General features: G+C 46.5%; 1 protein-coding gene and 1 long non-coding RNA gene across 6 annotated transcripts in view; one reads left to right on the top strand and one right to left on the bottom strand.

The window, feature by feature from the left end:
• Window positions 1-5254, bottom strand: part of RAPGEF6 (Rap guanine nucleotide exchange factor 6) — a 239641-nt gene extending 234387 nt beyond the window's left edge. For 2 of the 4 annotated variants that reach the window (XM_075900363.1, XM_075900359.1), the window contains exon 1: window positions 3567-5254. In XM_075900363.1, coding sequence (XP_075756478.1) covers window positions 3567-3635 — 69 coding nt within the window. In that variant the 5' untranslated portion in view covers window positions 3636-5254. The remainder of the gene's footprint in view (window positions 1-3566) is intronic. The other 2 variants (XM_075900357.1, XM_075900358.1) reach the window with 2 other exon arrangements.
• LOC142818731 (uncharacterized) overlaps window positions 1-12765 on the top strand; it is a 37208-nt gene that overhangs the window by 6196 nt on the left and 18247 nt on the right. The gene's annotated exons all lie outside the window — the stretch shown is intronic.

Below are 12765 nucleotides of genomic sequence, written 5' to 3'. Positions count from 1 at the left end.
GCAAGAAAACACACACACACACACACACACACACACACACCCACCCTACCTCTCTCAGAGCTGGAAGGGACCTTGAGAGGTCAGAGTCCAATCCCCTGCCCTCATGGCAGGATGAAGTACCATCCCCACATCCCTAAATGGCACCCCTCAAGGATTGAGCTCACAACCCTGGGTTTAGCGGGCCAATACTCAAACCACTGAGCTATCCCTCCCCCTTGAAACAAAAGTCTGAAGCATTAAATGCTGCCAAAAACAAACTCATGAAGCAACACAGAATGCCATACTAACTCATGTTTTGTGAAAAGACCAATCAACATAGATGCCTGCCCCGGACACTAGAATGAAGTCTAAAATATAAGGATGGCCATACTGGGTCGGACCAATAGTACATCTAGCTCAGTACCACAACTTCCAACAGTGGGAAATGGCATACACTTCAAAGGAAATGAAAAGAACAGGTTATCAACTGATCTGTCCCCTGTTGATTAATCCCAGCATCTGACACTCAGAGACTCAGGGACATCCACATTAAAGCAGTTAGGGATGTTGAAATGCTTTTGTTGTTGTTGTTTTGTTCTTTTGACTTAAAGGCAGCTCCCCCTTAAGCACCAGCTTCTGCCTGCCCCCTCCCTTGCTGCTGCTTCCGATACAGAGGCAGCAGCACAGGGAGCAGAGAAGGAAGGCAAGCATGATGCTGCCTCTATATCAGAGGAGCCAGTACACGCAGGAAGCTGGTTTAAAATTCAGTTCCCCGCCTGCCCCCTCATGCTGCTTCCTCTGTAGTAGAGGCAGCAGCAGTGGGGGAGCGGCTTTGCATGTAATGGTGAAGGCTCATCAGTTAACCATTTAAACATGTACCCTACCCCATCCCTAAAAGGGGTTACATTACTGATGATCCTGTCTAATAACCAGGGCTTGCTGAATCGCGGCAAGCCCCGCTCGCCAGCCGTGCTGTCCGGTGATCTGCGCATGCACAGATCGCCCGAACCCAGCTCTTCCAGGTTACAATCTACTTGCCACGAGCGAGTAGATTGTATTATTTGTCAAGCCCTGCTAATAACCATTGATGTATCTATGTTCTATGAATATATCCAATTCTTTTTTTAAACACAGTTATAGTTTTGGTCTTCACAACATTCCTGGAATTGGGATGTAATATTGTAGTCAATTAACCGATAAGCAAACACTTATAGGTTAATGCTATAGACTACCCACCCATCCCCTGCCTGCAAACATTTTAGCCGACAGGCCAGCAGAGTCTTGGCTCATGCTGGGTCCAGGACTTACCCTCGCTGCAGCTCTGCATTTAAAGTTTATTAGGAGCCAAGCAGGCAGACAGCCCGGTTCAGTTCTCGCTCACAGCTCAGGTCCCACGCTAGCACGTTGCCTGGGAGCCCTTTCAACTGTTTCTATTTAAAGAGCTTGTGCCTTCCCTGGCTGGCAGGCAAGAGCCCCAGGGAAGGCACAAGCCCTTTAAATAGGAGCACCTGAAAGGGCTCATGTGTCCCCCGCTTCCAGCACCAACCCTCTAGCAGCGAGCCCTTTAAATTGCAGGAATTGAAAGGGCTTGCAGTTCCTGTCTCGGGCTAAAGTGATGCCTGGGAGCTATAGAGGAGGCATGAGTATATTTTACTTTAGCACTGCAAGAAAAAACACACACACACTCCCCCCCCCCCCCCACCTCTCTCAGAGCTGGAAGGGACCTTGAGAGGTCAGAGTCCAATCCCCTGCCCTCATGGCAGGATGAAGTACTTTCTGCTACTTAAAGACTCCGCCTCTTCTGTTTGAGGCCCCGTCCCTTCTGGGGTGGCCCGTGACTTCAAAAAATGTTTAAGTGTCCCCCACTCAAAAATTATTACCTACCCCTGCTTTACAGTCTACTTTGGACTTAACTATCTTGAATAATTTTGCATCCACATGCTACTGTTCCTCTTGCCTCTCCCCATGGAGTTGCTTTGCTGCAAGCTCTAGGAAGCTCTACCCCTGGAAGCTCCACCTCCACTGTTCCCATTGAGTAGGAATCACGGCCTATTGGAGCTGTTGGTGAAGTGTTGCTTGAGTAGGGATATTAGCATGTAGTTGTTTAAACAATTAACCAATAAATCTGGGCTTATCCACAGAATGCCAGGACAGCCTTTGTCTGTGGGGAGCTCAGGCTCCCTACCAACAGAGGCTGCTGCCTCTCTATCACAGGCAGCAGCATAGGTGGCAGGGGGCTCCCCAGGAATGGTGCCAGGAGCACACTTGCTGTTAGCCCCGCCCCTAGGGACCACTGAATAATCATATAACTACTAAAATTTGGTGTGGTTATTCAATTAAAAGATATCTAACATCCCTAGCCTGCAGGCGAGTGCAGGGTAGTGCAGGGCCATATGGAGCTTCCTGTTTCCTCCCCCATCAAACAGGGCTGCCCCAGATAAGTGCTATGGACCACAAACCTAGCACCAGCAATGAGCCCCCTCTTGCACTATAATCTCTAACCCCCTCCAAGACCCCGCACAGCAACTCAGAGCCTCAGTCTTGAGCCCACTCCACCACTCTAGCTCCTTTCTAAAGCTCATGACGCAATCCTGAGCCCCTCCTGCCATAACCTGAACCCCACAGCCCTACTCCACCACAGACTGTCCATGTTCAGAAAGAGTTTTGTTATGTGCACAAGTATGGAGGTGATGTGTGCCACATTTATCACTGTCCCACCTCAACACATTTCTAAATTTCTATAGCAATACTCTTTACGTAGCCTTTTGACAATTAGCTCAAAGGGATCAGGCAGGACATTTCACTTTTCCATGAAATATCAAGGGAGAACAGATGTTTCCCTGTCTCAAACATGGGATTGGAGTACTCTTTTCATACTGTTCTTCAGCTGTTGATCACAAGGAAATTTCAGTAAGGTAAAAGGGCAAATGTAAACCAACAAACCAAATCTTTCACTAATGAGCAAACACTGTCAAAGATACATTGCCTGGTAGAAATTAAAATCTCATAATGCTGCTCTTCTACAGTATGTTGAGCCCAAAAATATGGTTGATTGAAGCTAGTCATTTTATTGGAATTCACTGATTTAATATAAATAGCTTGCCTTGCAAATTTCTGTTCCCCCACTTTCTAGGGGAAGTGTGTCTGTTCCTTAAGCATAGAAAAAAATTGCATTATGGTGTTAGTGAGTGGATTATGTCAGGTTCCTAATTTTTCATGAAACTTTGCAAGACTGATATAAGTATCATTTTTAACAATGCATGTGTGCCCAAAGTTCCATCTAACCCAATGAATTGTTCTGCTATCCATTTTGAAAATCATGACTTTATAAGTGTCTTATGTATCCTAAATGCACTATATCCTGCAGAGTACGAAGGAACCTATTTTGAAGAAAAACAAAAAACAAAAAAAACTTGTAATGGGAGGAGTATTTCCTGCTAATTTAAAAAAAAGTGTCAGCACATAAGTGCCAACACTGCAATTTTCACAAATTAAATTTATATACACACAGAAACCACTGAACTACTGATCAGTCTGGCAATATACAAGAAAAGAAACAAGTGAAAAGCAAATTCCAAATCCATTACCTCTTGAGTCCTTTCTGATGTTTTTTTCTGCAAAGCCTGTTTAATCTTGGGATCCACAGGAGAGGTCATTCTACTACTTTAATTCTCCAGTTATGAATTCCACAAAACTAGTTTATGACTTGGGAGGCAGGGGAGATGAAGTGATTCTTCCCAGATCAAAAGGAAAGCAATGGAAATTCCAAGTTTAGATTTTATCAAAGGCTTCTTTTTCAGCCCCCTTCAGTCCTCCCTGAATTTGGATGTAAACTTTGTGTCACTCTTGAGTTACCCTTTTTAGCCGTCCAACAAAATTGGCAATCTGGCAAATAATGGATTTCCTCAATTAGGTGGAGCTCAATTCCGCTAGGGCATTTCCCTTTTGCTTATGCAGTATCCAAAGGGTTGAAACAAACATCCAAAACGTCCTTTCATCCTATATGCCATTCAGAAAAATCATCAGGCAAAAAAAAGGAAAATGAGGAAGTAATAGCAGCAAAAGTTTCTTCAGTCACCAAGGACGATAATCCAGAAAATGAAGGAATCTCATCATTTAACATCAAATTCAACTAGAGGAGGGCTGATTTTCAGGAAGATCTGCGGGGGTGGTTACTGATTTTCGGAATAAGGACCAGGTTAGTGACCTGATACATAGGTTGTTAGGGCTGTTAGAGACCAGCTCCAGGGTTTGGAACAGATATGGTCAAATTTGGAAGAACACGGGTTTAAGGATGATCTGGTATTTAGGGAGAGAGGGAGGAAGGAAGTCGCGATTAGAGGAAGTGCTGAGTGGAGTCAGGCATGGGGGACTGGCTGGGCCAGTGGACTTGAAGAGCAATGTTTGGAAAAGTGGGGTGAATTGGAGGCAAAGGGCTTTCGGGGGTGGGTTCAAAGAGAAGCGGACAGGAAGGGTGCGGGGATCAGGGGACAGGTGAGCGGGGGGAGAGGTCAGTCGCGTGCAGGGAGGGGCCTGGGGGCAGACGCGAGGTGTCAGTAGTCGGGAGGGGCGGTTCGTGAGGAAGGGACGGGGATGTCCGCGCGTGGCGGCCGCGGGGACTGATGAGGAGCCGGGGCGGGGGTGTCAGGGACGAGACCAGGGTCGCTCGGGGGGGACCACCCAGAGGGGCCGGGTCAGAGGGGGGGGCGCGGGGCTCAGGGAAGTAGGGTCCGTGGCGGGGGGGGGGCGGCCTGCGGAAGGGAGCTCCAGGGGGGGTTCCCGCTTCCCCCTCGCTCGCCCGGGCGGGCGGCTCACCAGGCGGCGGGCTCCTCCGCGGGGCTCCGGGCTCCCAGCTCCACGGCAACTCTCCGGCCAAGCGGCGACGGGGGCAGCCGCCACATTCTCCCCACAGGCGGCCCGGGGCCCCCTGGCAGCGCCTCAGGCCACCCCCGGCGCCGGCGAACGTGAGGCGAAGTCTCGGGAGTCTGTCGGGCTGGAGAGAAGTTACCGGCCAGAGTTGGTCTCCCTCCCTGTACCCGCCCGCTCGAGTTCTAGCTACCTGCGTCTCTCCTTCGCTCCACAGGAAAAGGGGGACGGGCGGGCGACCAGTGTCGCGCGCGGGGAAGAACCCAAACTATCCTCCGGGGCATACAGGCCGCCCACCCAGGGCTCTGCCTAATACGCCGGGGACTCACTTTCCCCTGCCGTCTACCTCGATTACAAAGTTGGCCCCCGACAAAAACTAACGAAAGCGGGCGCCGAACACTGTGTATTGCCGAGAAGGGCGGAGGGAAAGGGGTGGGCGCTTGGAAATAAGGGGCGGTGATCGTGCACCAAGTTCCGCCCCCTCCAATTCAAACCCCCAGTTTGAAGCATCGCGAGGATTGCAACGCAAGAAGGGGATTCGCGCGCGTGCGCAGTAGGAATGTCTCCGCGTCGGCGCTGGTAGTGTGCGCTTGGCCAGCCAAGTAGCCCAAGAGGCGCGGGGAGTTCAGGCTGCGGGGGTGGAATGTTGGGGGAGGGGGTGGAGTTCTCCGGGTGTCTGGGCTAGACTGCAAGGTCCGCTCCTGCTTTGGTAACGGGTGCAAATATTGGAGCAAAGGGTAGGAATAAATGGTCCGTTTCCAGATAGAGGGAGGTGACTACTGCTGTCCCTCGGGTGTGTGCACTGGGACCAGTCCTGTTCAGCTGTTCATACGGGATCGGAAAATATGGATAAACTTGCAAAACTAATAAAGCTAGCTAAGTGGTCCCAAGCAGACTGCAAAGAGCTATAACAGGCTGTCAAAACTGGGTGACTCGGCAATAAAATGGCAAATTAAATTCAATAGTGTTAAAGGCAAAGTAATGCACATTGGAAAATATAATCCCAACTGTACAGATGAAATGATGAGGTAGGAAATAAAAGCTAGGGTACCTAGATGACTGTGTCCTATATTCAACTTAATAAATTTTAATTATAAAGTTTATTAGGCTCCAGCCCATAATACCCTCCCCCTCCCCCCATCCTTCAGTGAGTTTTGTGAAGACAGATCTCAGCATCCACATTCAGCATCATTTTGGTCAAAGAGTAGTCTGGATTTGGGAGTCCACCTGCATACAGTTCATTGCAGGATTAGGACCTTTCAATAGGTAATTTCAAAAAAAAAAACTTTGTAAAAAGTTCACAAACCAACTTGCATTAAGGAAATAGATCATAACAAAAAGTAACGTAATCAAAGAATTTCACATAGCAATATCCATCCTTTTATAGGAAGAACTGAGTGTCACCGAACATATATCTTTTGCTTGCATTTGAATGCAAAGTACAATCTCAAATATAGAATTAAAAATTAAAGTGAATTATACTATGTCATCTTTGTATTGCATTTAAAATTTGTTTAAAAAAATCCCTTTTTAAACAGTTTACAATGACATTGCTTTCCACACACAGATTTTGCCAAAGGTATAAAACTAGAAATCCATTTACAGCTCAACAATTATAGCAATCAGCATTAAAGATGAAGAATAATAGTTTGGTTGTAATGAGCTATATTACCAAATGGAAAGAAAAGACTTAGGAGTGTTTTAAATACAGGGTATATAAGAAAATTCATGTTTTATCTTAAATTGTCATGTTCTTTGCTTTTTTATGTTCCTTGTCATACATCCTTAACTTTCTCTGTGGTGACTGCTAGTATAAACGTAGTATGAATGCAGTAAGTACTGAGATTGAAGGGCCTTAAGACCACATTAACATGCAAGGAGACAAGGATGACAAGTTGCCACTGCTCACTGAAAGTAGAACGAATGAAATATCTCTGACATGGAATGATTAAGCAAGTCATATGTGTCTTACAGTATGACAGAAAGAAGCATAGCTCTCTTACACTGCAAGCATGTCCATGGGAAAAACAACTATGGGGATAGTTGGAATTTATGGAAAACATGGTTATGGTTAATGATTCATATTTCTAATCTGCTGTTCAATTATTAAAAGATTTGGTTGATTGGTTGTAGAATAATCCAAAAAAGTTAGAAATGATTTACTAAAGCAAACATTAGATGATTAGATTTACTTACTGACATTCCTATCAAAATAGTGTGACTATCCAGATACATGGCATTTTTGAAAGGTGCCAGTGTGAACACTGTGGAATTGCAGTCCTTTATTTATGAACCATGACAGTGCCTTTCCTACCACCAACCCCTCTTCCTGCCTTCCTCACACCATTTTCCTTCCAACCCAACTAGAAGAGACCAACTAGTGTAAAGTATTATACTCTGATGAATCACTCAATTGGCATGCCAGCTGTAATTATATTGGAGAGCTGAACATCTGCCCATTAGGTACAGGCAGTCCCCGACTTACGCAGATCCGACTTATGTCGGATCCGCACTTACGAACGGGGCTTTCTCGCCCCGGAGCTCGCAGGCAGCGGTCCTGCCACCTCGACCTCCGGGGCGAGAAAAGCTGCTCCCGGTGTCCCTGGTCTGCTGGGGACGGTCCCCAGCAGACCAGGAGCACCGGGAGCAAAGCCGCAGCTGCGGCGGGGTCCCGCGCCTCTGAGGCTTTGCCAAAGCAAAGCCTCAGAGGCGCGGCACCCCGCTGACATTGCGGCTTTGCTCCCCGTGTCCCTGGTCTGCTGGGGGGGGCGCAGCTAGTGTGCTCCCCCCCCCCCCCCCAGCAGACCAGGCTTTTGTTGTGGACCCTGGGGCAGAGCAGCTGACTACAGGAAGCCCGAGCCATAGTTGTAGACAGCTGGCAAGTTTTTGCGCAAAAGCGACTGCTTTTGTGCAAAATCTTGCCAGTCTAGACGCACCCATTCTGTATACAGAATTCTAACTAGTGCAGGAGACAGAGCAGGAACTGACAAGTGCTTTGATAATAGCTATAGAACACCATCTAAAATATAATCAACTGCCATCCTCAAAGCTGAAAGACAATGAAATACTGCTACCCTAAGCACAGGTGTACATTTAATTAAGCAGTTCTGTTTTATTTCTTTGAAATGGGTTCATAATAAAGCTCATTACTTTAAAGTTCGTGCGCCATTTCCTTGTGTATTACACAAAGCCGATCATACTTTATTGCTTCCTCAGCATCTTGACAAAAAAGCATACGAGGTTGTTTAGATATTTGAGCTACTCATCAATAGAATATGGTTGCCTACTTTCTGGTTGGTGAGAAAAAATTATTGACAAGAAACATTCTGTGATCTATTTGCCTTGTCTTTACCATTAAGATCTCTAATGTTGCCTCTAGCAGCAATATTTTATTGAATTATTCATTGGACAGCCTTTGCTTTCGTTCTTACAGCCATCGGGAAAGAAAGAGAAAGGATTTGGCATGAATAAATGTGAATATTAAAAAATAACCCTCTATACATAACACTGCTCATCACTTATAATGTAGTACTCAAGTGTCCAAAAAGCAACATATCCTGAACTCTAAGCTGTAGCATCCCTTCTAGTCACTCATGAGCTCACTTAAAAAGAGCTATTCCCATTCATGCCAAATTCTGCAATGATTTTATAAGTATCCCAACTTTTGTGAATAGTAGCAGTTATAGAGCTTCTCAAGAGCAAGGGTGCTGTGCTAACTCTACTCTTCTATTGAATGTTTGTTTAGAAAGGCAGAAAGCCAAACACCTGTTCTACCTATTACTGCCATTATGGTTATCTGGGACATCTATACATAGCTAACACTTCAGCTGAGACTGTTAGTCTGTTAAAAGAACTGGGTACATCATGTTGTGAATTCCCTCACAGACGAGTCAGTGAAAACAAGATTCAGTCCCAAAACCAAGAGCTCTTTTCCTGTACCTCCAGCAGAACTGAAGTGATGTAATTGGAATAACTCTGTTTTTTCTTCTTGCTGTCACACCCAAACAGAATAACCATAACAAATAACCTTCCTGAGAATGATTAACAAACCGCTGACCTAATATCTCTCTGACACAGTGGATTAACAAAAAATTAGAAAAGGTATGAAATAATACAAAGTACCAACAAAACACTTGAGTAAGGCGCAAAGCTGCCATGTGCTTTTAAATGATATCTTGGAGCAGGGAGTGGTGTAACATGATATCTTGTACCAGTGGTAACTCATATGGTATCTGATCACAGGTCAGAAATGTTGCAATTTAAAAATAGTCCCATCTTCTTTTCTCTTCAGTAATAGAAATATATGGCAGTGTAGGCCAGACTGGAAAGAATAACCAAATGACCCTTAGTGCTGCTGCAGGATATGTCTTGCCACTTTTGGGGAGCTATAGCATACCCTTCCACATACAACAAAAAGAAATTAGAGCTCAGATAACCAGCTGGCGGAATGGGAGAGGACGCAAAGGTGAATTTGTCAACACAGAATCCAACAGGGTCTGTTCTAGTAGCTAGAAGAGATGCTGCAATGCTCCTGTTTCCATTCCATTCCATATATATATATATATTAGACAAGCAAGTAAAATAATTTACTTCACTGAGTACAGATCTGAGAGCTAGGAACTCCCAGCTCACTGTATCATCTTGGGAAAGCCATGTAGGCCAATATTTTCAAAAGCTGACTGATTTGGAGTGTTAGACATGGAGACTGACTTTGAGTTTAATTTTCAGAGGTGCTGAATACACACACAGCTTCCACTAACTTTAACTGGATTGTCAGCACTCGGCTTCTCCAAAAACTCAGGCCCAAGCTGTCTTAAGTTGGATATGTGAAAATTGAAGCCTGCTGGTTTTATCACCTATCTTCTCTTGGTGACGCTCAGCCTTCTTATTCTCTATCATCTGGATTCCATCTTTTACTGGTATTGAAGAAATAATGAGATAGTAACTTATGCCACTCAGGCATGAGCACATGGATATTAAAATAACAGGCAGCACAATTAAAAATCGTGATCCTATGGAGTTTCCAAAGGTTCTGATATTCTAGTGTTCATGTGCAGAAGCATTCTGCTCACATGATGCCAGCAGAACAGAACAAGTCGCCTTTCAGCATGCAAAAGAGTGTTTATTTTTATCTCTAGAAATATCTGCAACTGACTTGTCTTCCATTTTGAGTATTTTCCCTTCCCAGTGTTATATCTCAGGACCTTGTTATGGTAATTCCACATCACAGGAGGTGTAAAAGCAGTGGACTGGATCATGTGCATGAGAATTTCAGCCCCCTTCCTGAGTTCATAAAGGCTTCTTCAGAGAACGGGATCTGTAGAGGTACAAGAGGTATAGAGCTGAGACTGTCCAGTCTAGGAGAGGGGCATCCGCTCTTCTCTATTCCACAGACATTAGTCAAAAATACCCAGATAGCTTTGTGCTCCCTTGCCCTTCTCAGAACACTGGGGGCAATTCAGCCAGGAAGAGACCTTGACAAAATGGTCCTCGTGCAGTCATGCTGGTAGGGATCTGGGATTGGGGATCAGTGGATGCCAAAGCCAGTGTATAGACCTAGAACCATGGTGTCCAACACACTAGCCACTAGTCACATGTGGCTATTTGGTCTATTGTTGGCTTGAACAATGTGGCTATTTGGTCAGTTGAGGGTGGCTAGTTCACTAGCTTCAGGCTTCAGAACTGGTTGGACACCACAGACCTCGAACCTCTGGACAGACGACCCTGGCCTCCTGTGGATCCACCAGATTTGGAGTCGGTCCTGTGGCCTTTTCCTGAAGGGTGGCAAACACTGTCCCAATCCTTATGATTAAAGTTGCCAGGCATCCATTTTTTCACTGGAACACCTGGTCAAAGAGGGACGCTGGTAGCCCTGTGTGGTAACGCCAATTGAGCCATTAAAATTCCAGTTGGCAGCACAGTGGGGACCCAAGGCAAAGTAGGCTCCCTACCTCCTGTGGCTCCACACTGCTCCCAGAAGCAGCTGCCATTCTCTCTGCAGCCCATAGGCACACGGGACAGCCAGGGATAGGGAACCTCTGCTCACTGGTCCCATCCCAAGTGCCAGCTCTGCAGCTCCCATTGGCCAGGAACCGTGACCTATGAGAACTTCAGAGAGTGGTGCTTGTGGATGCAAAGGCAACATGTGGAACCTCCTTGGCCAACAAAGTGCCTAGAGTGTGCAGTGACCTGGTGGCCACAGTAAGTGCTGCTGGGACCATGCATCCCATCCCCTTTCCCCAGCCTAGAGTCCCCTCACACCTCAGACTCTTCATCCCTGCCTCCACCCCAAAGCCCACACCCCCAGCTGGAAGGAAGGCACCCTAGCTGCCTGGCCCATTTCGGAGCCCCCGCCTGCACCACAAACCTCTCACTCCTACCCCCAGCCTGAGTCCTCACTGCCTCCACACTCCTGCCCCAGCTTGGAGCCCCTCCTACATCCCAAACCCCAACCCAACTCCAGAGCCTATAGCCCAAGCTAGAGCCCACAGTCCTCCCACATTCTGAACCCCTCGGCCCCAACCTAGTGCCCCCTCCTATATCTCAAACCCGTCATCCCTGGTCCCACTCCAGACCCCACACCTCCAGTCAGAGCCCTCCCCCTAACCCAGTCCTCCACCCCCATCTTGGAGCCCTCTCCTGTACCCCGAATCCCTCATTTTGGCCCTATCTGGAGCCTGCACCCCATGCCCAGAGCCCATACCCTCTCCTGCACCCCAGCCTGCTGCCCCAGCCTGGTGAGTGTGAAGGAGGGTGGGGAAGAGCAAGCAGGGGGTGGAGCCTTGGAGAAGGGCTGAGATAGAGGACAGGGGAGGAATGTTTGGTTTTGTGGGATTAGATAGTTGACAACCCTACTTATGATCCATGTGGCAGAGGGGAGACACCCCTAGTGGATTTTTGCACAGTAGCAGATGCAATGACTAACATTAAGTAGTAGAATTGGGGGCATGAGGGGTGTTCCTCTGTACTTTACTTTTCGGGGGGAGGGGAGGTGATCATATGGCTATATTTTGCATTCTTATAATCCAGTCAATTTCAGCTGTGCAAAGGAACACTGTGCTCTATGGCTTTCTGTCCTGAATGAAAGGAAGCAGTGTACACAGAGCACAGTAACAATTTCTAGGAGTGTAATTTATCAGTAAAAGTAAAGAGCAGTGGAAATATCAGCAGAACAGAAGCTAGGAGGAGTCATATGACTGAATGAATCATAATCTGTTGCAAACTTTCAAAGACTCTGTTCAGTGCACCACTGAGCAAAACCAGCTGGCAGTTAGAATAGCCAGCCATATCTGTAGGTGTAAAAAATTGCTCCTGCTTAAGGCAGAATTAGCAGCTCAGAGGTTTTCTATTACGCTGCTATGAAATCTCATGCTTTCTGATTTTAAAATTAAGCACAAATCAGTCAACCTGGACAACAGTTCTGCTTAGTCTAAGGACTCTTCATTTCATTTCAGTATAAGAGGTATTTGAAGAGCAACAGAGTTTGGATTACCAGAACTCAAGAATCCAGTGTAAACTTTGTATTTACCCATTAATGGAAATATGTCTGGGAAGGTAATAGGGATGTGAAGCTTACACTGGTTTAGTGGACTGGAACAGCTCCCCACCTGCTATGCGCAGGGGGCTGATCTAGCCTCATGGTGGGCCTGTCATAGACGGGCTGCTGTCTGTGGTGGGCCTGTGTGTCCTGCAGGCAGGGGCTACTCTGACCGGGACACCCTGCTCCCCCTTTCCCCGTTTACCCCCTGTAAATGGTTAACTAGTTAAACAATATGTTTAATCAGTTAACTAGTTAAACAATATGTTTAATCAGTTAGCCAATTAAATGGGATTTTACATCTCTAGAAGATATGAACTAATTTACTTAAAAAGAGGAAGCCCACTAAAAGTAATGCAAGGACCCTGTCTGTCCTGAAGAAA

The sequence above is a fragment of the Pelodiscus sinensis genome, chromosome 17 (genome assembly GCF_049634645.1).
Source record: "Pelodiscus sinensis isolate JC-2024 chromosome 17, ASM4963464v1, whole genome shotgun sequence".
NCBI lineage: Eukaryota > Metazoa > Chordata > Testudines > Trionychidae > Pelodiscus > Pelodiscus sinensis.
The sequence above is the reverse complement of the archived record's forward strand: the minus strand, read 5'-3'. Positions and strand labels throughout refer to the sequence as shown.